The sequence below is a fragment of the Balaenoptera ricei genome, chromosome 2, assembly GCF_028023285.1.
Source record: "Balaenoptera ricei isolate mBalRic1 chromosome 2, mBalRic1.hap2, whole genome shotgun sequence".
NCBI classification, from domain to species: Eukaryota; Metazoa; Chordata; class Mammalia; order Artiodactyla; family Balaenopteridae; genus Balaenoptera; species Balaenoptera ricei.
This window is the reverse complement of record NC_082640.1, coordinates 62,318,576-62,344,117: the sequence shown is the minus strand read 5'-3', so window position 1 is coordinate 62,344,117 and position 25,542 is coordinate 62,318,576. Positions and strand designations below refer to the sequence as shown.

At 51.2% G+C, this 25,542-nt stretch overlaps 1 protein-coding gene across 2 annotated transcripts; it reads right to left on the bottom strand.

Annotated features, from left to right (window-relative positions):
• Positions 1–494: 494 nt before the first annotated feature.
• On the bottom strand, positions 495–22,567 carry SCAMP2 (secretory carrier membrane protein 2). Of its 2 annotated transcripts, XM_059912761.1 has the most exons (10): positions 22,406–22,567; positions 10,666–10,734; positions 10,129–10,227; positions 9,457–9,585; positions 8,051–8,168; positions 7,396–7,524; positions 6,540–6,699; positions 5,315–5,416; positions 2,285–2,402; positions 495–2,028 (listed from the first exon to the last, which is right to left on the bottom strand). In XM_059912761.1, the coding sequence occupies exons 1-10, from the start codon at positions 22,460–22,462 to the stop codon at positions 1,894–1,896; spliced, it is 1,116 nt and encodes a 371-aa protein (XP_059768744.1). In that variant the 5' UTR covers positions 22,463–22,567; the 3' UTR covers positions 495–1,893. The 2 variants fall into 2 exon arrangements, with proteins under 2 accessions (XP_059768744.1, XP_059768743.1); XM_059912760.1 differs by lacking the exon at positions 9,457–9,585.
• Between the last annotated feature and the right edge of the window lie 2,975 nt (positions 22,568–25,542).

Sequence of the window (25,542 nt, the reverse complement as noted above, 5' to 3'; positions counted from 1 at the left end):
AGCAATCTCAGTACGGGGCTCACCCCCAGGGATGAGGGGCTTGGCCTGTCACAAACCAGCCAGGGAGTAGAGCAGCCAGACGCAGCGTCTTCACTGTCTCCTCTCGCCTATGGCTGGTGTGCCTCAGCCCCTACCCTATGGGCCACTCCCATCCTCCCAAGTCCAACAGACACGAGGACCAGTATTTTTTTTTTTTTTAATAAATTTATTTATTTATTTATTTTTGGCTGTGTTGGGTCTTCGTTTCTGTGCGAGGGCTTTCTCCAGTTGCGGTGAGCAGGGGCCACTCTTCATCACGGTGCGCGGGCCTCTCACGTCGCGGCCTCTCCCGTCACGGAGCACAGGCTCCAGACGCGCAGGCTCAGCAGTTGTGGCTCACGGGCCCAGTTGCTCCGCATGTGGGATCCTCCCGGACCAGGGCTCAAACCCGTGTCCCCAGCATTGGCAGGCGCACTCCCAACCACTGCGCCACCAGGGAAGCCCGAGGACCAGTATTGTCTGAAAATGTCTTGTTTTTATTTAAGGACAAAATTGAGACATAACATATACATTTGTACACAGAGAAAAACATACCAGAAAGGAGTTTACAAAACCTTGGTCACTACCATTATCATTCAGTGGCTCTGGGGCTGTGTAAGCTGGCAGCCTGAGGGCTGTCTCTGGGTAGCAGGTTGGCCAGCTTTTTGAGAAGTCCCCTCAGTCCACCCACCAACTCCTACTGCCTCTGGAGGACAGGGTACAGGTTTTAACCGTGAACTCCTAAGCACCCATCACAGTGACACACCTCCTTGGGAATCCCCAGGACTCGTGGAAGGTGACCTAGACTCTACTTGGGAGTATGGGAGAACCCTAGAGGATTAGTCTGGAACCCTCAGAAAGGTGGCCTGAAGGATGCAGTTCTGAAATGATTCCCCCTGCCCTCCCTATGAGTCATACAAGCTAGATATTGCTGATGGTGAGGGGCAGGGGTGGGGTAGAGTCTGAGGCCAAGGGAAAAGGCAGCTATCTCTCCGGAAGAGAAGAAATCAAAACAGACAGGACCAAATAAACAACAACCAAACAGTCAAACCCACCTTCCTAGAAGACAGCCAAAGGCTGGCCAAGACAACTTTGGGTCGGCGTCCTCTATCCCTCTCAATTCGCAAATCCCTGCCAACCCCATTGCACATTCAGTAAGTCTAAAGAGGGAAGGGCCCCAGAGGGCACACTGGGAGGGTGCAGGGGGCCTAAAGGGCTATGCAACTGTTTGTGAGAAACATGAGGCAGGAAAGAGGCTGGGGTAACCAGGCCAGAGGCTCTGGAAGCCCGGAGACCACCCCAGTGATCTGAGCAACAGAGCTCAGACTGCAGCTCATCTAAAGGGGAGCCCTTAGGAGGCTACCCAAGCCTGGGCAGGAAAGAAGGGCAGGACTGTGGGAGCCACAGGCTGGGTCTGTGACACCAGATTCAGGCCAGGCCTGCTGGGGAAAGAGTGGAATCTCAGGACTCCAGCAGAAATAAAACTCCAGCTGGGGTGGGCCCAGGGCAGCCAGTGACCCCAATTGTTTATATGTGTGTCTGTATGTGTGTGAGTACATGTGTGTGTATGTGTGCAGGGAGAAGAGAACTTCAGTCCCGCTGCTTCCAGAGAGACAAAAAAATCCTACCAAACCACCACCAGAGAAGGAAAGACAGCTGTTTTTTTTCCTCTTGTGTAAAAAACAGTCCCCGTCCCTCCCTCCACTTTCCTCAGGTGGAAGGGAGAGCTGGTTGCTGAGGAAGGAGGAAGAGCCACGGGCAAGACCCTCCCCAGGTCTGTGCTGGGCATAACCACTGCTTAAGGCACCCACGGGAAGTGCAGCTCAGAAGGCAGGTGAGAGAAAAGGTCAGGGCAGAGGAAGAGAGTCAGGAGGACTAATTTCCCTGGAAGGCTCCTCGGGCAGCAGATGAGGCGGCACTGCGGAAGGTCCTGTTACTGAAGATGCCCTGGGAAAACTCCTCTTGGGCCTGCTGGAAGCTGGCCCCCGTCCGGCGGTACAGGGAGTGCACCTGCGGAAAGAGGCTGTGGTGAGAAAAGCCCCGCCTTGTGGGCCACCAGGAACCAAGTCATCCAGGTTATATTCCCAAGGGAGCCACCACAAACCCCAGCCTGCCTGACCTCCCACCCAGAACCCTGGAGGAAGCTGCTGGACCTTTGAGGACCCAGGAGGCCCAACTGCTGTAGTGATGAACACCCCCATGGAGAAGGCAGGAGAGAGGTGCCTGCTTCCTTGGGTTTGCAGCTGGCCCAGCACCCACCACTCACCCGCTTCAGGAGGAAGAGTGAGAGCACGGCACAGAGGGTGAAGAAGCCAGCCACCACCATCATGATGATCGACACAGCCAAGTCTTGCTTCAGTATAGACAGGGCTGCGATCCAACCACTGCAACAGAGGAAGAGGCCAGAGGGGGTGTAGTGGGATTGGGCCCCAGAGCTCACCGTGAGGGGCTCTTCTCCAAATGGCCACTGTGTGCTGAACACTGCCCAGGCATCTCCCTGCAGCACAGAGCCCTGTGGGCCAGAAACCCTTGGCCTGTGAGAGGCCAGGCCTCTGTGAAGGCCATCAGGCCCCACACTGCCCATTGGGAATCTTTGGGCCATGTGAGGTCTGGAAGGGAGGATGTGGCTGCTGCCTTCACAGTCAGGAATAGCCCTGGTAGAGCCTTTTCCTGCTGCTCTGGGGGTTAGGGGGACATGGAAAGCCTGGCTGCTCACTCCTGAGGGCCCTCCCTCTGGGAAGGAGGACCACTGGCCAACCCACTACATTCATCCCCTCACCTCAGCTCCTCCCACTGCAGCTCAGGGACAGCCCCTCTGCCTCCAGCCAGTCATGTCTCCTTCCTGAGCCCCAGTGTCCTCATCTATAAAGGGGATGTCCTCACATTTTCTGATTTAAAAACTTACTACAAAGCTATAGCTATCAAGACAGTACGGTACTGGCATCAGGACAGATGTATAGATCAATGGAATAGAATTGAGAGTCCAGAAACAAACCTATGTATTATTGTCAACTGATTTTTTTTTTTTTTTGGCTGCGTGGCATGTGAGATCTTAGTTCCCCGGAAGCGTGGAGTCCCAACCACTGGACTGCCAGGGAAATCCCAATCGTCAACTGATTTTTGACAAGTGTGCCAAGACCACTGAATGGGGAAAAAATGGCCTCTTCAACAAATGGTGCAGGGACAACTGGATATCCACATGCAAAACAATGAAGGGGGACCCTACTTCGACCACATACAAAAATTAACTCAAACCTAATAATAACTAAACTATTGGATTTCATCAAAATTTAAAACCTTTGTACATCAAAGGATACTATCAAGAGTGAAAAACACACAGAAAGGAAAAAATTTATATCTGATAAGCAGCTACAATGCTGAATATATAAAGAACTCAACAATAGACAACCCAATTACTAAATTAGCAAACGATATGAATAGACATTTCTCCAAAGAAAATATACAAATGGCCAAACAAGCATATAAAAGATGGCCAACATCACAATCATTCAGGAAACAGCAATCAAAACCACAATGAATTACCACACTTCTCGATTGGCTATAATAGAAAAAAGGAAAAAAAAGAGGAAAATAACAAGTGCTGGTGAGGATATGGAGGGGCCAGAACTCTCATACATTGCTACTGGGAACGTGAAATGGTTCAGCCTCTGCGGGAAACAGTTTGGCAGTTCCTCAATAAATTACACACAGAATTACCATATGACCCAGCAATTCCACCCCCGGATACATACCCAAAAGAACTGAAAACAGGTACTCAAAAACCTGTACACAAATGTTCACAGCAGCACTATTCACAACAGCAAAAAGGTGGAAACCCAAATGTTTATCAAGCGATGAGTGGATAAACAAAATGCAGTATCTCCAAAAACAGTGGAACATTATTTAGCCATAAAATGGAATGAAGTAATAACATGAACCTTGAAAACATTATGCTAAGTGAAAGAAGCCAGGCACAAAAAAGCCACATGTTGTATGATTCCGTTTATATGAGATGTTCAGAATAGGCAAATCCAGAGAGACAGAAAGCAGTTCAATGGTTGCCAGGGGCTCAGGGAACAAGGGAACGAGGGAATGAGGAATGACTGCTTAATGGGCATGGAGTTTCCTTATGGGGTGAAACAAATGTTCTGAAACTAGACAGTGGTGATGTTTGCACAACACTGTGAATGTACTAAATGCCACTGAATTGTACATTTTAAAATGGTTTAAGTGGTAAATAAAATGATAAATTTTATGTTATGTGTATTTTACAATCAATAACAGAAAAGGGAGGGGGGATTATATCCACCCAATCGGGGGGATTCTGAGGTGAGATGAGAAAGGCACTGGGAGGCTGGAGGCTGCAGAGCTCATCCAGGCAGGGCAGTGAGGGGCTGAGCCAGGACCAGAACTCAAGCCTTCTGGCTCCCAGTCCGGGGTATAAACAGCAGTTATTAATCACAGCCTTTTACCAGGACCTCACTTAGGGTAATGAGTAATGAAACTGGGTCACCAGTCAAAGAGAAAAGGGGCCAGATTAGAAACAGCAAGGTGAGAAGGAAGAGGGGTGGGAGGAGGGCAGCGTGCACTTGCTCCTAGTGCGAGCTGAGTCACCCCTCCCCACCACTCTGGACTTGCCAGCTCCACACTGGAGGGAGGGGACCAAAACAGTACAGCCCTTCCAGGCTCAGGCTTTCAGCCAAGTGCCAGCCTGACCTTTCTGTAATGTTCCCTGTGCACTGGAGCAGAAAGGAAAACAACAGCCATCGGCTTTTCTTTCTGAGACTAATTCTGAGCTGAAGACTGCAGTAGCCAGGGCACTCAAGCCAGCTGTGCTCAAGGAGAGCAGCCAGAAGGAGCCGATCCACGAGGGGCAAGGGCTCCATCTCCTGAGATGACAGGGCCTCTGGAAAAAGTCACAGTTCACAGGTTGCAAAGGCCAGGACACCCATCAGCAGCTGCCCAAACCTCAGGGCTTGTCTGGGGCCTGTGAGAGTAGCACCAGCTTCTAGGAGGGCGTGGCAGGAGAAAAGGAAGAGGCGGCCACCCAGGGCAGGACACAGCCCTGGTAGCCTAGGATTCAGGCCAAATCCACTCACAATGCCCCAGAAAGTGGTGAGCAAGGCAAGACAGTGAGTGTAGGTTACCAGTGAAGAAGTGGACGGGGGCACGAAGGCAGACCCCAGCTGACCCACCGTCCCCTCTCCCTGCCATGGTGGAAGATGGGTCATCTGCAGGGGCTTTCTAGGAGCAGAGAAACAGGGCACAACTCCCTCTGTGCTGCCCCAGCTCTCACCTGTCCCCCAAGCTAGGAATGCCGACCAACTGGATGATGTAGATCCCTATTTGACAAAAAAATACAAAGAAGAACACGAAGAAGCTGAAAGAGTTGTCGGACCTGTGGAGAGAGGGGGAAATGAGAAGTCACAAGAGGGTTTGGGGCTCATTCCTCAGCCTTCCTCACTTGCTATGACACCTTCCTCACTAGGAGCCACGAGGTAGGATGCTAGTAGAAAGAGCTCCAGTGGGCCAGCCACACTGTCCATAAGGACACAGGCACTCACCACCGTAATCAAAAAGGGCTTGCCTTCCACTGCCTTCCAATTTAAGGGGTCAGTGCTTGACTCCTTCCTCAAAGAACTAATAAAGTTGCTCACCCCAAAGACAATGTAAACAGCCTAACAGTCCATTTCCTGGAGTACTTATTTGCATTATAACAGGGAAGAAAATCTAAGCCTGTTATAAAAATGATAAATCTTTTATAATAAAACTGTAGTCCTGGGCGGAAGAAAAGGTATTTGGGGAGTAGGGAATATCAGACAAAACTGGTGTTTTGAGTACTTCCATCTCGGTGTCCTGGAGGGCTAGAATACAGTGAGAGTGCAGGTTTTACCTGCTGAGTGCATGGGAGGGTTCAGCCACTTGCCCCGCCCCCTCTTCCAGGGGCCTGCTGGGCTCTGTGTCCTGAAAGCATCAACTCTGAGGCACAATTCTAAAAGCCCTAGCGGGGTGTGAGGTGGATTCATTCATGTCCACAGAATCGACTCTAGGTCAACCGGTCAAATACTGGCACTCAGCGATGCTCAAGACTCACTGGGGAGATGGGGGAGGAGCAGAAACGAGCATGGAGGGGTAAGCCACTGAGAGCTTATCCGACTCTGTCAGACTCTGTCTGACTATCAGAAAAGTCCCACTTCTATCAGAGAAGCACACCCTCTTCCCAGTGACTAAAATCCCACCGAACCAGACAAACTGGGAGCAGGGGGATGGCAAGTAAGGCTCCTGATTTCCTCTCTAGGTCTCCTGTGTCTAGTCCAAGGACAGGGCCCAGAGCAGACTTCAGGTACAACTGAGGAAAACAGCTTTCCTGTCTGCTCTCACTATGGGTGGAAATGGGAAAGTGAATTTCCCCACCAATCCATTCTGCTCTAAGACCGGGATGGGGCCCCAGGGCTTATGGCCCGTGGCCTGCAACCGGGGATGCCAGCCATACACTCACCCCTTGCCCCGGCCCCACTCACCTAAAAGCCTTGTAGATGGGTCGGTACCAACAAAGGAAGGCACAGGGGGTGAAGATCACAAACCACAAGATCGAGAGGCCAAAGTCTACTCCCCTGGAGGTGTCGACTAAGAACCAGGCCAGGCAGGCAAGCAGGTTCAGAAACAGAGTCACTGAATGCACTGGGGAAGGAGAGGGGAGAGAGAGAGAGGCTTGTACCAAGGTGACTGAAGGCTTCCCCAACAAGGCAAACCACCCCCTGCAGAGGAAATGAAGTCCAGGCTATGAGGGCAGCTGAAGAAATACTAGAGGACCTCGGTCTGTACACTGGCAGGGTTAGCTCCCAAATCCTGGTTTTCTGCGACCTTAAAACCAAGGACCAAACCAAGTTCCTAAGAGACGAAGGGACAGCCTAGGTATCTGAGGAGTGGCAGTGGAGGGGCAGATGCAGACCCAAGGGCTGACCCTTGGGGAATGAAGTCTTTCTCTCAGCAACTCTTTCCCCTGGTCCTGCACAGCCCACAATGGAGCTACAGGAAGTCTTTTATCCTCACTCTTAGGAGCTGAGGGGACTGTGGGGAGGGGAGGCCTTCACCTAAGGAGGGTCCTTTAGCGCAGTGAGCTCTGCAGGAACTCAGAAGCCTCCAGCTAGTCCCACCCTACCTGATCCATGGTCTGGACTGGCCCTTGAGGGGAGGTTCCTAGGACAGGCAGCAGACTGTAGAAGGCCAATTATGTGGGCAGAAGGCACCCCCCAGCCCAGCCCAGCACTGAGAAAGGCTGGAGCCCGCCAGGGAGGAGCAGCCAGAGCAGAGATAGGGCTCTCGAGTCACAGCCCATTTCACCCTGGAGCTCAAAGGGGCAGGAGCGGGACTCACACATCCAGAGATAGTAGAGCATCTTGCATATCCGCTGGTAGTCGGCAGGGATCTCTGTGGAGAAATCCTGATAGAAGCAGGGCTTGACAGGGCACCACATGGGCAGGGGCGGCCAGTTGTTCTCTCTCACTGTGTGGAAAGAGGTGAGGAGGTGAGCCCAGCCTCAGCAGCAGCTTGGCGGAACGCACACACTGGCCTCGTTCATGGGCCAAACCAGGGCTCCCAGAGCGGCGCCAGCAGGCGGGGCTCGGGGTCTACGGATACGGAGTGGGATGGGAAAAGGGTGATGGGACACAAACACCCATGAGCTCAAAGATAATGGACCCCAAATGTACTGGGAAACACAGAGCTCAACAGCCTAAGTGATTATTTTCAGTAACAACCAGACCATAAGCGCAAAGGGTCATCATCATGAGTAAGGAGTCCTGGGACCAGTGCCCCCACTCTATCTAAGAATTCTAGAGCTGGGAAGGAGTGCAGAAATAATCTATATCCATTAGGACTACATGGCAAGTCTCCTGACCTCCACCTTACTTGGTATTCCCCAGGGCCAACGCCATTCTAAGATGAACAAGAGCTCAGCAAAGCTCCGAGGCTGCCCCAGAACAAGAGGGCTCGGGGAACTCCCTAAGCCAAGCACGGCAGCCTCCCTTACTGTGTAAGCTGGCCACAGTGTTCTGCAGCTCCCGCTCCTTGCGTTCCAGCTCAGCTGCTTTCCTGTCCAGTTCTTCCTGCTGCCGGAGGAGGCTCGCCTGGGCTGCAGAGGCCACAGCCTGGAGGGAACAGAGGAGGTGGCGGGTGGCCAGACACAAGAGACAGTGAGACAGTGTCAGCATGAGCAGAAGTCAGAGGGGCCTTGCCCCCATGCAGGGAGAGCCCACAGTCCTAGCCCCAGGGTGTCTTGGGTACCTGAGACCACTGTAGCGAGGCCAAGGTGACCTGCCCCCTACCGCCTCTATACCACCTCTGGCTCCTTAGCCATTACCAGGGCTCTTCTCTCCCCTTCATCCCTGAGCTTGAGTTAGGGTTAGGGTTATTTCCCATATTGGAGTCCAGGCAAAGTTCAGTTAAAGTGATTTCTGGAGTAATGGCAAAGGGAAAAAGACCTCACTAGAAACTAACCTACAGCCAGAAACCCAGAGACCCAACCTCACTTGAAGAGTGTAGGTGGGTGGGTGGGTGAGGCGGGGGTGTGTATGTGTGTGTATGTGAAGGGGAAACAGTGCAAACCTGCCAGCAGTGCGAGGGGAAGGGAGATACCTGAGCGCAGCCTTGGGTACCCAGAGCCTCGGGGATCTATGTTTAAGCACCCCCCCCGCCCCACCCCCAGGAGCTGCCCAGAGGTCCACCTGAACTGTTACCCAGTATAACCCAGGACAGCCCTTTAGGCTTGGCCCTGCTTCGCCTGGCTTTCATGGCATGAAGAGTCCAAGCTTTATCCCTCTCCAGGCAGAGCCGGGCATCTGAGTGAGGCAGCTAGGAGACTACACGTGAGGCTGAATACAGCTGGGCTTGGGTCCGGTGTTCCAGCCCAGGGCCCTGCTCCTCCTGTTGGAACCTGGTTCCTCCTGAAGTCTACAGTCCTCTTTAGGGAGTAGGTATCAAACAGGTCATCTCACAGGATAACAAGGCAGGCATACCTGTACATACGTAGCTGCGCCCGTGCGCGCTCTCTCTCTCTCCAAAAGGCGTTCTCCAAAGAGCTAAGGCTGCCTTCAGGAGGTAAACTTCAGGCAGTGGGGGCGGAAGAATTGACCACCCGAGACCACGTGGAGGGGCTTAGCCTCCTCTCCCAAGTCTGCAACATCAGCTGAGTAGGACCAGGTCCCTACGGCCCACCACCCAGCCGAACAGGAAAGTCACCCCTGCCTCTAAGCCTTGCCTCACCTCCACAGGGTTCTAGGGCCATGGGTGGGGCTCAGGAGCCCAGGCAGGGCAGAACGTTCAGAGCAAGTCCAGTCAGACGGTAGGAGCAGCCTGGGGCCCACTAGAGTCCACAGCCCAGCTTGGGCAGGCTCCAGGGGCCTTGCCCTCACTCTTGCTCATCTATACTTTGCCTACCTTCGGAAGGTTTCGCATGTAGCTGTCTCTGAGAATACTATCTCCTCCTAGTAGCATCTGCCTCTCTGAGAGCTCGCTCACTGCCGGGAATCTGGTAGGCAGGAACTTGCTGGCCTGTCTAAGCAGGAGCTGCAACATACAACTCCACTGTGGGCCATGCTCACCGGGGGCAGTGAGGAGCGTGGGGTAGGGCAGTGAGGCATGGAGGGGAGTGTCGGGCACAAAGCAGACAGATTCACAGTATTTGGTGAATGGACAAAGGAAAACAGGAAGGTGGGCAGGAATAAATGAGGTTAAAAAAAAAAGAAGGAGGAGAGAGAGAGAGGGAGAGAGGGAGAGAAGAGAGATTCTGGGCCCTGCGTAAGAGAGAACAAACCAAAGGCCCAAGGAGGATGTGGAATGGCACAAAAGAGGCAAATGCTCTCTCTGACACCAAGGACCCTGGCCTGGTGAGTAGAGCTTATTTTGGGTGGTGGAAGTAGGGTGGGGGGAGAGGATATAGGTTAGCAGAGCAGACTCTCCATCTGCAAGTGACCAACTTCCAAGAGATGATCCAGAGGGCCCTGAAAGGGGAGCCAGGGATGAAAGCCCTCTGCCCACCCCTCAATCTCAGGGCTCAGCTACTGGTCCCTTTCTAGAAAGGAGTGGTCAGAGGGATCTTGTCAACAGTACCTGGGGGGTTGGCTGTGTTGGCTCCACTGAGGGCTGGAGAACTGCCGGCTGCGAGGGCCCAGGGAGCTGTGTGACAGGAACCGTTGTCGCTGCATTTGTCTGCATGGGGCAGATCAGAGGAGGGAGGTGAGTGGGCCTCCACTAGTTGGCCATGTGGGGACAAACCCACAGCAGGGTGAGTGATATGCCCCTGCCTGTGACGGGCACTCCCTCTGGGCCTGCCCTGGGCCTCCTTCTGCAGCTTCTTGGCCAACGAGCCTCAGGCTCTGGGTGATGTGATGCTTAACCCAGACCCTTGCTGGATCCAGAGCTCCCCAGCATTGCCTGGCCCTGTTCCGGGAGGCGCCCAGATCATGGATCCCAAGGGGAGAATGGATGAGTTCCTCATCCTTACCCCACCCCGCTGAGTTCACGTTAGGACTGTCCCTTTGAGGACTGCAGCTTTTCTGTTTCTGTCTCTGCCAAGTCTCCTTACCCCAGAGATGCCAGCACCACCCAGAGGACCCAGGGACTCAGAAAGAGGGCATGCTCACCAACCTCGGAGAAGGGGTTGAATTCAGCCAGGCCTCCTTGTGGCGCACTGGTCAGCTGGGTCACAGAGGGATCCTGAGAAGGTGAAAAAGAGCCATTAGACGCTAGGGAAAAGGGAGAACCTTGGTGAGGAAGGGGGAGATCACCATCTCTCGGCCCCTCCCAGGGACACCTGGCTGAAGTGAGGTTGCTGATGGCCCTTCCTAGTGCCCTGGAAAGCCTCTCCCGAAGGCTCCTGTGCCCAGCCCCTGCCACACCACAGCTGCAATCGCTTCTCCCTTTCTGGAAACGGAGCAGTTCAGCCCAGATGACTTCCCGGAAGAGACCCAGAGCAAGGTCTACACTCTGAGGCATGCGAATAGACACCACACATGTTCCTATTAGTGCCCTTTAGAAATTCAAAATGGTTAGAGAATTCCCTGGAGCTCCAGTGGTTGGGAGTTGGCGCTTTCACTGCTGGGGCCCGGGTTCAAGCCAGTGAACTAAGATCGGGGAACTAAGATCCCACAAGCCACGCAGCACAGCCAAAAAAAAAAAAGAGAGGGCTTCCCTGGTGGAGCAGTGGTTGAGAATGTGCCTGCCAATGCAGGGGACATGGGTTCGAGCCTTGGTGCAGGAAGTTCCCACATGCTGCGGAGCAAATGGGCCCGTGAGCCACAATTACTGAGCCTGCGCGTCTGGAGCCTGTGCTCCGCAACAAGAGAGGCTTCGATAGTGAGAAGCCCACGCACCGCGATGAAGAGTGGCCCCCGCTTGCCGCAACTAGAGAAAGCCCTCGCACAGAAACGAAGATCCAAAAAAAAAAAAAAAAAAAGAGAAAAGAAAGAAATTTAAAATGGTTTATAGTATTCACCTCCAGGGAGGGTTTGTTTTGTTTTTTGGAGGGGAAGCAGGTGGGCAAGGCGGGTAAATGAGGTGGCGGGGATGGATACGTACTTTTCACTTTCTAACCTCTCTGTACTGTTTTATTTATTATTTTACAGAAAACATTTATTCCTCTTATTTTTTAAAGGACAGTTTAAGATTCTGGAACAAAAACATGCTGCTGGCTGCCAGTGCTAATTTTATTAAATCATGCACATTTGCTAGGAATACAGATATGAAGGACTCAGATGAAAAGCCAAGAAATTGTTTTGGGGTTTTTTTTCCCAGATTCTTTTCAGAAAATGCAAAAATGTCCTCAGAACACAGCCTTTTCCCGAGTTTTCAATCTTCCCTTTCCCATCTGATCTCTGCCGAGGCCAACCCTTCATGCTGAGGGCCTCACGCAGGGATCTCCACCACCCTCTCCACCAGAGCAGCTTCCGTGCTGGCCTGAGGCTGGGCTGTCTTCATCCTGCCCCTCACCCAACAGAGCTCCTGTACACTCCCTCCCCTTCCCCATACAAAATAGTATGGGAGTCAGGTCCAGCTGGACAGAGATGCCTCTGGGGGAAACAGCTGCCACCAGACTCTGCCAAGGTCCCCGTTATAAGGCCTCACCTAGGCTCCCCTGTCTGTACACCTCACCCCTAGTCCCTCACTACTGGTCCGGATGCTCCTGTCCTTCATGCCCAGCTTCCCCTCCAGCAGGAAGCCTCCATAGATTGGATTCTTAAACACAATGTTAACAATAGACAGATCCTCAGAGAACCACCCCTCAATTTTTAGATGTGGAAACGGATATTCGCCACAGTGCAGTACTTGTCCTAGGTCTCAAAATGGGAGCTGGCTCGCTATTCTGAACATTTACAGAGCCAGGGGTCAGCACCAAACGTGCCTTTTTCACACACACTAACTTCCTACCAAGGCCATCAGCTCCTAGAAGGTGAGCCTGTGTCTGCAGGGCCCCAGGGCCTAGCCCAGCCCCAACTCACTTCCCGTCTCTGGATGGTCCTTGTCCTCTGCACCTCACCCAGTCTCCTCTGCAAAGAGGCAGTGTGGCTGTGTCCTTTCTGCTGGACACCATCCCTGCCTGGTGGCTCCTGCAACTTGGACAAAGTGACAAGGTGAGGCTTGAGAGGCCACCTGAAGTTGGAGGAACTGGCCTTGAGGTTATTTGTTGGCTGAACATCTAGCAGATTTCTCCCAGAATTACTGAGCTGCCTTCCTGCATGAAAGAACTGGGGCTCAGTATCTGTTCCCCTTTCAGACTCTGCAGACATCAAGCCACAGCAGAGAAAGTGAGCTGAAGTCACTGAAATCAGATCCACTGTCCAAGGAACTTGAGTCTGTCACTACAGGACAAGGACAGCAGGGCAGCTCTGGCAGCAGTTTCAGGAGCCAGCGTACATGCCTGGCTGTGGTACGCATGTTTAACAGGCAGCCTCCAGAGCCATGAAGAGATGTCATTTCCTTTACCAAGGTCAGCCAGAAGAGGATTCTGGGAGGCAGGGGGACTGACTACCCTATCCATAGTGATCCCTCCTCCTTTCTCTAAAATCTTAAAAAAATTGGCCCTGGACCCTCACCAGGCTCACCACAAACAAATCCTGTCTCCTCTAGCAGGCTATAAACTCTGCAGCCAGGTGTTTCTGGATCTAGTTCATATTTCTGGCTTCCTAGTGCTTGGTGAAGAGAGCCTGATGCAAGCAGAAGCTCAGGTAATGTCTGAGAGTAAGTGCTAGATGCTGTAGGCCCTCCTCTGCTTTCTCCGGGAGGTACTGCCCAAATGCTAGGGCACACAGAAGGGGAGGGCCACTTGCATCACAGCAGCAGCCCTGGGGCCCAGAAGCACCTTGCCTGGGAAAAGGAGCCTGGAACACTCTGGGAGACACGGGTACTTTCCACCTGAGGAGACCTAGGCTCTTTCTGAAAGATGTATATGGCTTCAAGAGAGGCTGAGGCCTGGTGAGAAAGGGAGGGAAGAAGAGGGACAGACAAGGGAGCAGACGTTTACTGAGTGTCTACCATGTGCCAGGCTCATCACACAGCGATGCTACTGTGGAATTCTAGTCATCCCAGAACTGGCCACTGTGTCAAGCCACCAGAAAAGAAGGTTCTACCAGGTTCTTTTTCAACCTGGTTCCTCGACAGAATTAAGCCCCACTGCCCCAAGGAATCCACTGTCTGCAATGACTTGACTTCTCTCCTGCGCATCTAGAACAGTCCTGGTTATGTTCCATCCTTGGGAGAATGGAGAAAACACTAGCTCCACTCAGCTTCTGTGTTCCACAGCTCAGCTGAGCAGCACTGGCTGAGAAAAGCTACAACGCACCTCCTCATTCAACCTCACAACCATCCTGTGAGGGAGGAGTATGCAGATGAAGAAAGCCCCAGCTCAGAGAGGGGAAGTAGCTCATCCAAGACCTCAGGGACTGTAGTGGCTGAGCCAGATTTTGTTTTTGTTAGTTAGTTAGTCAGTTAGTTAGTTAGTTAGTTAGTTAGTTAGTTAGTTAGTTAGTTATGGTCGCATTGGGGCTTTCTCTAGTTGCGGCAAGCGGGGGCTACTCTTTGTTGCGGTGCGCGGGCTTCTCATTGCAGTGGCTTCTCTTGTTGTGGAGCACGGGCTCTAGGGTGCGCGGGATTCAGTAGTTGCGGCCCGTGGGCTCAGTAGTTGTGGCTCGAGGGCTCTAGAGCGCAGACTCAGTAGTTGTGGCGCACGGGCTTAGTTGTTCCACAGCATGTGGGATCTTCCCGGACCAGTGCTCGAACCCGTGCCCCCTGCATTGGCAGGCGGATTCTTAACCACTGCGCCACCAGGGAAGTCCCTGAGCCCAATTTTGAATCCAAGTCTGTCTGTCTCCAAAGACACGAGTGGTAAACCTGAGTGGGCAGTGCGTCCCCAAAGCCTGGCTTGGGGGCTGACCAACAGAAGGTGTTCAGTCAACGTGGGGTTGAGGGGTCGAGGGATGCTGACAAGGGCACCGTAAGTGACTGGGACGACTGCTTCTGCTCGGCTCTTTATTCCCGGACTTCAGAGCAGTCTTTCCTGGTGAACACCCCTGGTAGGACGCAGGCAGAGAATCTTACAAGTAAGGACCACACTAACTGGCCTGAATGAGGACCCTCAGATTTTACTGCAAGTCACAAGTAAGAAGTCAACAGCAGCAACCTTCCTTCCCACTCACCCAGCATCAGCTGGCTCATAAGTGGGTCAAGTAGTTATTTAAAAGCATGGTAAAAGCTAAGTTTCAACTACAAAGAAGTAACCTGACACTCCCTCAGTGCCCAAAGGACTCAAACTGTTTAATGCCCTTTACTGAATTTATAACAAACAGAACGCTCCTGATCTCAGTTCTTTTCATTCAGCAAGCAGTTACAAACATTGTGAGGGACACACCAAGAGGAAAAGGACGCAGCTCTTGCCCTTCTGGAGACCAAAATCTGGTAGCTGAGACACGTGCACACAGCACGAGAGTAAAAACAGGAGGGGAGGGGAGGGGAGGGGAAAGTAGGCCCAGGCGGGCTTGGAGAAAGGCACGGTTCCAAGAGGAGGGGAGGAAGGGGAGCAAAGGCCCAGTCGGTAAGCTCAGGCCACCACAGCTGCAGGGCAAAGGAACACTCCGTGGAGCTGGGGTGTGAGGGACTGAGAAAAAGAGGCAGCACAGCTAGGCTGCAACTCTGCCGGGGAAGGGGCTTGAAAAACACACTTGCTTTCACTAGTTTGGCAACCCCTTTCCATGCATCTCCCAGGTCCTGGCTGTGCTCGAGTTTACTGTGACTCTTCCTTGCTTTCCCACCCTACACTCCACCCAGGCTCCCAATGTAAGATTTATTTCAGGCTCCGAATAAACACATTAAATAAATACCTCGTGGACTAAAAGAAACTCGGCCATTTTCTCCGGGATGCAGAGAGTCACCAATACTTTGGAACCTCTGTGAAGTCCTATTTGCTTCAGCGACAAGGCTGTGTGTCATAGAACAAGAAGGGGCAGTCATCCCCAGATCGGCTGGCTGGGTCCCAGGCGTACAAAGAGCCACAGTTAACCTTGGCACTCTGTGAGCCAGAGCCTGAGAAGCCATCCAAAGGAAACATGATGAAAATATGTAAAAATCTGTATCTGCAAATGTATTCATTGCACCAGTATTTACAACAGGGGGAAAAAAGCAGGGAATGACTTAAATATCCAGTGACAGCGAGCACAAGTACATTTTGGTGCACATCCCCTCAATGGCCTAAACAGCCACTAAAAATCACAGCTATGAACACAGGGCAGCAATAGAGAAAAGGCTTGGTTATATGAATATCAAATGACGATTCTGTCAGAAGTACTCATATAGAAAACACATCAAAATAACAATGGTTGCAAAAGACTGGTAGAAATATGGATGATTTACTTTGTTTTACAAATTTTCTATAATGGGATTATGTTATGTTTATGTTAAACACACACGTACACCACGTACACACTTATTTTTAAAAAGAAAGCCTGAGGGGGGGCTTCCCTGGTGGCGCAGTGGTTGAGAATCTGCCTGCCAATGCAGGGGACACGGGTTCGAGCCCTGGTCTGGGAAGATCCCACATGCCGCGGAGCAACTGGGCCCGTGAGCCACAATTACTGAGCCTGCGCGTCTGGAGCCTGTGCTCCGCAACAAGAGAGGCCGCGATAGTGAGAGGCCCGCGCACCACTATGAAGAGTGGCCCCTGCTTGCCACAACTAGAGAAAGTCCTCGCACAGAAACGAAGACCCAACACAGCCATAAATTAATTAATTAATTAATTTAAAAAAAAAAAAAAAGAGAGAGCCTGAGAACCCACCAAATAAGCAACACGCACCTTGGGGCCTCCCTCCCTGCCACAGCAGTGATGTACAGAAGCACCCAAAAAAGTGAGTCTAAGTCCCCGGCCTGGCGTCGAGGCCCTCCCTGACCTGGCACCAGCTCTTCTCTCGGCACAGCCTGTCCTCAATCAAACGGAGCCCCCGCCATCTCCTTCCACCTCAGTCTGTTTACTCCCTACACAAACCATTCCACACCAGCACAGGGCAAGGGCACCAAGAAAAGGCCTTGGTTCCTGCCCCCAAGAAGCAAATAGCACAGAGAACACAACAGAAGCCAGGGTAAGAAGTGACAGCACGTGATCAATGCTGAACAAGGTGCGGGCAAGTGCAATAGGCTCGCAGAGGAGGGAGTGAGGAAGCTGTCTGGAGACTCAGGGAAGGCTTCACTGAGGTGGCATCTGAGCTGGATCTTGAGAGAGGAAAGAAATTTAGCAAGCACTAAAGAGGGAGAGAAGAACAGCATTTGCAAAGACACAGCATCTTTAAAAAGAGCTTGCGTGTGTTCAGGGAGAAGTTTCTGGAGGCAGTGGGGCGAAGTGCGTATATAGAGAGAGGAGCACCAGGGACCCAGCCTAGAAGAAGAGGTTAGGCCGGACTGCAGGGGTTCAGACTTCACCCTGTGGGCAACGTGGACAACTAGAGATTGTGAGCAGTGATCACCTCTGCCAGCAGTGAGGAGAGTGTGATGCGTGGGGAAGGAGGGTGGTGGGAAGACTGGCTGGGACACAAGAATCCATGTGGGTGATAATAAGGCCTGAACTAAGGGATGACTCTGGAGATGGAGAAGAGGGTACGGGCTCCAGAGACCCTTCTCAGGTAGATGGCACAGGCTCAGCCACTCCCCGGGATGGTCGAAGTATGGAGTTACTGCAGGACAAAACGGGGAGGGGAGGGGAGGGGAGGGTGGCACTGAGCAAGGCGGTCATGGGAGAAGAGGAAAAGGATTTTCAGGAGCAGGTGTGTGGGAGTGGGGAGAGGATCTGAGAAAGTACTGAGTCGCACTGGAGAGACGTATAAAATGTATCTCGGGACTTCCCTGGTGGCGCAGTGGTTAAGAATCCACCTGCCAATGCAGGGGACACAGGTTTGAGCCCTGGTCCGGGAAGATCCCACATGCTGTGGAGCAACTGAGCCCATGCGCCACAACTATTGAGCCCACATGCCACAAATACTGAAGCCCACGTACCTAGAAGCCACCACAAGGAGAAGCCCACACACTGCAATGAAGAGTAGTCCCTGCTCACCGCAACTAGAGAAAGCCAGCACGCAGCAACAAAGACCCAACACAGCCAAAAAATAAATAAAATTAATTAATTAAAAAAAATGCATCTGGGTGGAATGGGTAGAAATGTCCAGGTGAGAGTTGGAAGTACTGGTTTGAAGCTCAGGAGAAGGGTGAGGGCTAGAGTTATAGATCTGGGACCACTGGTATGCAGATGCTATTCTGAAGCCATAAAAGTGGGAGGACTTACTTGGAAAGGTATACAGTGAGAACAAAGTCAAGGACAGAACTCCAGGACACCCTTAAAGGTATGAGACAGGAAGACAAAACAGACGGAAGGAGGTGAGAGTTACCAGTGTAAAGAGGCCAAGGACAGAGATAATTTCAAGAGAGACTGGCCAAACGAGTTTGTGCATCACAAGCAGCAGACATATCGTGGGCCCATGGCTCCCAGAGAGACCACAGGATCCAAGAGTGAGGAGGCGCCTGGGGCTGCGGGGGTGACAGTGCGTGGAAGCGACTTTAAGTTCTTGGCGCTCCTTCACCTGAGATACCTTCTCTTACCATATGCCAGGCTTTCTGCTCTCAGCTCAAGCCCTTCCTACCACGAGACTCTGCCTCGTTCCTCCTCAGATCCCTCACAGATCCTTTTGGCAAGTTTTGACTGCCCTTTACGCACCACGGCATGCTGTCATGATCAGTGAGCATTTCTTAGCTCTCCTGCCAGATTACAAGCTCTGACAGGCCATGTGCCCATTTATCTTGGTCACCTGCACAGGATCTTGGAGCAGCAGTGGCTCAGTTATGTGCAAAAACATGTCAGCATCTCAAAGGAGCACTGCTGGACGGGTCACACCTTGCTAATTAATGTGCACGGCACTCTTTTCTTGAAGCAGCAGCAGGTACCCCTTGTTTGCCCTGGTTAAATATTACCATTTCTCTGAACCCAGGATCATCCTACACCAAGTGGCTCCAAAGAAAACTTAATAGTGTAGGGTCAGAGTTCAGCTGTGTCTCTGGCCTAGTGCTTTCGAACACCCAGCCTGGCTCCAGGCGCCAACCATAAAGTCAAGGACACCTCTCTCACCCCCTGCCCCCATCTGGGCAGCTGTCTGGGATCAGTTCAACTATATGAACCTTGCCATTTTCAAATTTCTCGAGACAATGCTCCTGTTCCACAGCAAAGTTCTACCAGGTCCAACTGGTGGTTTTGAGAATTCCCAAAGGTACAGTCAAGCTGGAGCCCACCCTCTCTGGGAAGTGACAAAGCCCTCAGTGTCTGTGCAGGGAACTTCATGTAACTCTGTTCACACCCAAATCACGTTTCTGCCACCACTTTCTCCTCCCACAGGAGAGAAACGTTTTAAATCCTTGGAAGCAGCCACACCACTGAGATTATCTTTTAACTGCAAGGAGGCAACGTGTGAAAGTGATATGGTGTGATTTGGCAACTCATGAACGCTGAAAGGCTTTCTCTGTTCAGCACCACCAGCTAGTCCACTCCCCCTCCTTGAGATCAACGCCGACTGCCTGGGGTAACCTGGCAGATACGCCAAGTAGGAAAGCAGCCCAGGCATTTGCCTGGGTGAGCTGCTTGTTAGTGGACTGCTGAAAAAGAAAACGGGGAGTACAATGCCTACCTGTAGCCCTCAACCTCTTCATCACCCAAGACTTCCTGAGAAAATTTTGGCAACAGACATGCTGGAAAGAAGGACCTGCATACCCAGATGGTACAAAGCAGATGTGCCATAATTCACAGAGGGATTAGGGAGTGCCAGTGGAGGTTGGGAAATCAGCCACACTTGGCTTGCAGTTTCCTGCTTCCTCCTAGGAGTTTGGTAAAACCTCTTCTGCACTCTTGTGACAACTTTCCACTCACAGTGTTACTGTGCAGGAAGTTTTCTAATAATCCCACTATAACTATACACAAGGAGGGGATCATAAAAACCCATGCCCACAGTTCGGGATGGGGATGAGAGTAGGGTATACCTAAAGAACATTTATAAGGAAGTCAACTTAAAGGCACACCAGGAGCTTCAGGGGATATTACAAGAGTTAGCAGAAAAAGGATTCTGTGGTTGAATAACTTTGAGAAAGGCTGGGTCAAACAAAGTTGAGCAAACATCTTTATTGTAGCATTTCTCGGAGCCTTTAACAAACTAAAAAGCCTGGTCAACTTTCAAGAAAAATGATTCCTAAACTTATTGGACCACAGAACCCTGAGCACCTTTCAGGACTGGTATTACTCAGAACACATGCTGCATTACAGTACCATCTTAAAAAGCACAAAAAAAAAAAAAAAAAAAAAAAAGCACAATACAATCCATATTATTCCAGCGCCATCCACTGAACAACAACAAAAAAGCTTACCTAATATTAATTTGTTGGCCTCAATAACGCCAAGGCAGTTTAAAACCTTTAAAACAGCACTGTCCTGAGAATGAGACCTGGATCTGAGTCCCTTCCTGCTTCAAATTAGCTGGTGACTCTGGTATGTCCCATCCTCCCTGGGTTCTTGGTTTCCTCATCTCTAAACTGAAGGGGTTAGAAGAGATTTCTGAGGATGTTCCAGCTCTAAAAGTCAACCATGGACTCCGAACACTAAGTATATTTTTGTAAACCACCATGGAGGAAAAAAAAAAGACTCTGCTCTGAAGGCCGGCTAGGTGTGACAGTTTCTGAGCCTATCTCCTCTCCACCTGCTCTCTCCTGAGCTCTGTGCCAACACCCTAGGTAAATGAAGCTGGGTTCACACCCAGTCACCCAAGGGCTGCACTCTCCCAATGTCCCAGCTCTGGCAGTCAGGGAAGCAGACACTACCATCACAAGGAGAGGGAGAGCAGCTCTCCAGAAGAAGGAGATCTGGGGCCTCACACCCAAAGCTCTTTCTCCCCACACAGCTGTGCGCCAAGAGGAAAAACCCAGCCCAGGGTCAGGAGGAGCAGAATCGCAGCCAGCCAGCTCTCTTCTTCCCACACAGGCTTCCCCTCCAGCTATTGCTCTTTACAGGACCACAGCTGCTTCCTGTCCTGCCATATCCTGGGGCTGCCTGATGGACAGACTGTCTTGCTTGAATGCAGAAGTTACTTCTACCACAGTTTGCACAATCATTTCTGGGGTTGGAGATATGGTTTAAGACTTTCAAGCTGCTATTTATACAGGGCAGAGTTTAGGCCAACTATTTGTCCCACTGCTAGCACTAAGGACAAGCTCTCTGCATCTTTGGACAGCTGACTGCCTCTGTCAGATGGCAGCAGACATTTTATTTCTGATTCTGACAGGACAAAAAAAAAAAAAAAAAAGGAAGAAAGAAAAAGGCACATCATTACACAGCACACATACCAAAAGGCTACTAGATCCTTACTAAAACTCAAACTCCAGTATCAAACAGAAGTTTTATAACTAAAGCAAAACAGTTACCTGAAGACACTGGCAGAAGAAAAAAATGCAAATGTTCTTTCTTTACTCAAATAGAGATGACTGCATTACATAAGAGATATAGTCCTCCAAACAGTTCAAGAAGCATTAAGCTACATGAGGAATGTCAGGAATTTCCTGAGGTTACAAAGCTATCAAAATTTGCCTTGAGGGCTCCCAGTGGCTAAGTCACCTTGAGACCAAGAAAGAGACAAAATTTTTACTCTCAGACATTCATTCTAGTCTCCTTCGTGTTTGTCTAACCCCTGAAGGGATTCAAGGTGGGAAAGTTCATGCTGTGAGTTGCAGGAAGGACCCCTCCAAGAACTTCCCCTACACCTGCAGGAAACTTAAAGTTGCCAATGACCAAAATAAAGTACAAGCAGGATGAGTTCATGTGCCTGGTGACATCCTGACAAAGCAGAAAGCTCAGGGCTCATAAATCACCAGTCAGCACAAGCAAGCTTCCCTAGAACTGGTTTTGAGCAGACATGAAACAAGAGGCATAGGAACTTTGGAGCTAACAGGAGTTCCAATCCTTCATCATGGAAAAGAATACCCTTGTGCTCTTAGCTCAAAGGCAGAAGAGTTTTGGCTTTAAATAGGAAGTCTCTTTCTTCCTCCGGTCGATTGTTCAAAAGGTCAGGCCAGCTCATAGGTCAGTGCATCTCAACTACCCTGCCACCATGCACAGGACCATCAGACCAACATTCCTTGCACTTCAAGACCCTCGGAGGCTCCTCACTTATCCTCCCTCCCTAACCTGGGCTCTCTCATCTAGCCAAAGCCCAGTCCAAACTAGATCCATGGCCAAGGTGTGAAATTGTTATCAAGGCCGTATTTCAGCTTGGGTTACCAGCCTTCCTTTCCTGACAAATTTCAGGGGCTCTCCTATACCTTATAGACTAGTTGGCTGTGTGTATGTTGCGGGGGGGTGGTGTTCTTGGGATTTTCTCACATTTCTCCGTCCCACTAGAGGGTTCCACCTCCTCATTATGTTGCTGTCACCCCCTCTCCTAAAGTGACTCAAGGCTGGTGTCTCTCCAAGACTGCGGGATGTGGTAGCCACACTTCCCCTTCAGGTAAAGTCGCTTCTCTCCCCGAAGCTGGGGGTCTCCCTGATCGTGTATGCGCCAGTCCCCTTCCCCAGCAGTGTCCAGTTAGAGGGGCTACGTCCCGGGAGCTCGACAGTCCCACCTCTTCCCGGAGTACAGCACCCCGCCCCGTCCGCTATTCCACCTGCTGCTAGTCCCGCCCCCCAGACGCTACGATAGGCCAGCCCTCAAAGCCCGCTCTCCCATTGGGCAGACGGCCCGTCCCTCCTACGCCACGTCTCCCGGCTCTGGCGAAGAGGCCCGGGCGGCGGCCTTTGGCACTAGACAGCGCTGTAAGATGAGGGCTCTACCTGGAAGGGGTTTACGTCCACTGGGTCCGCGAAGGGGTTGGTGTCGAAAGACGACATGGCGGTCGGGGACCGACGGGGAAGCTCCGAGAGCGCTTCTGCCTCCGGGCACCCAGACCCAGCAGCACTCTGCGTGTAGACCCTCCACTTCCGGGAGCGAGGCAGCCGTTCTGGCGCAGGCGCAGCGTCCTCTCAGAGGGGCGTGGTCATGTGACATCACAGAAGTCCGCTCCGCCCTCCTGCCCAACCCACTGTGGAGCTGCTGGAGGGCGTTCCGCTTCCATTGGCTTTTTCGCTGTGCCTGTGCTTCAGGGGTTGGGGAGGCCCCGAGGGATTTGGGAGACAGAGGAGGGGCTGGAGCCGTTGCCAACTACCTCTCGGTCAGATAGGTTCCAACATGGTATTGGGAACTCCCCAAAGTGGAGCTGGAAACTTAACCCCTTTGCTTTCTTGGAGGGCAAGTTTGGGAAGTACGCACTGGTTCAGGCAGGGGACAGAAGTTCGAGCCAACGGCGGGAGCGGGGAATGGAGTTCCTGACTCGAGAGGACTTCGCCAAGCTAGGAAAGGGTTCTGGTGGTAGGAACCGAGCAGAGAGGTTCTTTTCGGAAGAACCGACCGTGCACCTGTCCCCCACACTAGCTGAGCCCTGCCTCTCTTAGGCCTTGCTCCCGGATGTCAAGTTTTATCGTTTTAGGGATGAGGATCCCTGAGCCCAGACAGGTTTAGGGCCTGAGCTGGGATTAACCTGCGCATCAAGCATTTATTAAGTGAATGAGGGAGTTCCGCAGTAGAGCCATCAAGCATGGGGGAGATGGCTGATTCACTCTTCGCAAACCCACGTTATTTATTCATATCTTTGTATATTTCTGCGGCCCCTGAATCCAGCCACTGTCATCCCTTACCCTGGACAAGTACAGAGCTGCTAATTGGTCTATTGTTGTTCATGTTGTAACTAGAGATCCATTCAAAGGGGGCAAAATTACTACGGAACTTTCTGTTTAAAATCCTTCAGTTATTTTCCATGAAGGCCCAAATTCTTCGTTTGGCCTCTAGGACCTGCAAGATCTGTGCCCCACCTATCAATCCTTCCCATTCCTTCTTGTGCCTACCCCACCACCACGTCCCACACCACTGTGCATTCTAGCCCTCCTAGTGGCTTTTCAGTTCCTCAAACTTCCCTTGTTCCTCCCTGCCTCAGGGCCTTTGTACTGGCCTTTCCCTCTTCCTGGTATGCTCTTAGCCCATGCCCTCCTCAACCCCTAGTTAACACCTGCTTATCTTTCAAATCTAGGCCTACAGGCCCCTTGCTCAGGAGTGGTCTCTTCACCATAGATTAGAGCACTCTTCCCCCACAACGTAAGCTCTTTTATTACCCCGTGCTTTTCCCTCATAATACCTATTGCAGGTTGTAATTACACACTTGTAAAGGTGGTTATTTATGTCTGTCCCTCCCACCAGATTGTAATCTCCACGAGGGCAGAAGTAGCATCTGTTTTGCTCACTGTTGTATTTCTGGCACTAACATAGTACCAAGCAGGTGATAAGCATTTAGGAAATATTTTACTATTTCCCTCATCCACTTTTCTTAGGGTCCAGCTCAACATTTTTTCAGGAAATGTCCTGAAGTGGGGGAATGGTAGGGATCTATGTTTGTGTCGCCTTAGAAACTACTTACCCGTAACCCTCCCCCCCGCCCCCCCCATGGCTACCCCTTTTAGGGCAGTATAAGGAAAACCTCTCGTGTTTCCCCTTTACTAGTCACACAGGACATTTCTGTTACCAGACGTGGAGTTTTCTTCCCCACACTAATCAATTTTCTGATACCAGCTGGGTGTCATTCAATTTAGTTCTGACACTATCTACCTGGAGTTAGGGTCAGATCCCACAGGTTAAGTAAGCACTCAGTCCCACAAGATTGCCTCCACTTCAGAGGCCAATTACAAGTCCGGGTGTCATGTCATCACCTGTACCTCTATAAATCGGGGTTCCCACTACCCCCTCCTTAGGTTCAATAATTTGCTAGAATGGCTTCCAGAACTCAGAGAAACACATTTACTGGCTTATTATATAATAAAGGAGATGATAAAGGATTCAGATGAATGGACAGTTGAAGAGATACATAGGGTGAGGTCTGGGTTCTGAGCGCAGGAGCTTCTGTCCTTGTAGAGCTGGGGTTTGCCACCCTTCTGGTAAGGAGATGTGTTCAACGCAGAAGCTCTCTAAACCAGTAGTTCAGGTATTTTTATGGAGGCATCATCATGTAGGCGTGATCAACTATTAATGCGATCTCTCCCTTCCCCGTAAGATGGGAGGTGTGGCTGAAGGTTCCAAGCTTCTAATTGTGGCTTAGTCTTTCTGGTGACCAGCCCCCATCCTGATGCTATCCAGGAGCCCACCAACAGTTGCCTCATTAGGACAAAAGATGCTCCGATCACCCAGGAAATTCCAAGGGATTTAGGAGCTCCGTGTCAGGAACCAGGGTCAAAGACCAAGTATTAGAACAAAAGATGCCCCTAGTACTCTTACTGCTTAGGAAATTACAAAGGTTTTAGGAGCTCTCGCCAGGAGCCAGTTATTCTATCACAGTATCACAGGCAACACACAGAGATCTTTGCTGTCTGCAGCCTGAGAGGAGAGCAGTCCACACAACATGAGGCTGTCCTGCCTCCTCCTTGTCTGCCTAGCCTCGTACATTGCTGAACTGTTGAAGAAAGAATGGAATTTGATATCGCCAACGTGAAGCTTTTCCACCCATCTATCTCTGAAGACCCCTGGGATCTGTCTACTTCCCTCTGAGAGAGACATCATACATTTATTCACTCATTAACTTGTTCAACAAGAGAGGAGGTATAGTAAATTGGAACTCTATGCTCTTGGACCTGTTACCTCTCCAAGACCCATTTTTCTCATCTCGAAAATGGGGCTAATGACAGTACCTATCTCATAGGGTTGTCCTGAGAATTCTTGAAAAGGGCTAGCATAATCGTTAGTACATAACAAATAAATGTTAGCTGCTATTATCGCTTGAGCATCAGCTGGGCACTGGCAGAAATGTGAAGCTGAATTAGACGTATGGTCTAGATGGAGAGAGAGGAAAGTAGATCATCACTAGATAACAAAGTGTGATCAGTTCTATTAG

Coding starts and splice junctions, on each gene's coding strand:
- SCAMP2 (XM_059912761.1), bottom strand. CDS start 22,462: ATGTCGTCTTTCGACACCAACCCCTTCGCGGACCCAGTGGACGTAAAC. Junction 10,228..10,665: donor AATTCAACCCCTTCTCCGAG/GTTGGTGAGCAT, acceptor TGCCCCATGCAG/ACAAATGCAGCGACAACGGT. Junction 7,525..8,050: donor CACTGTGGCCAGCTTACACA/GTAAGGGAGGCT, acceptor CTTTCCACACAG/TGAGAGAGAACAACTGGCCG.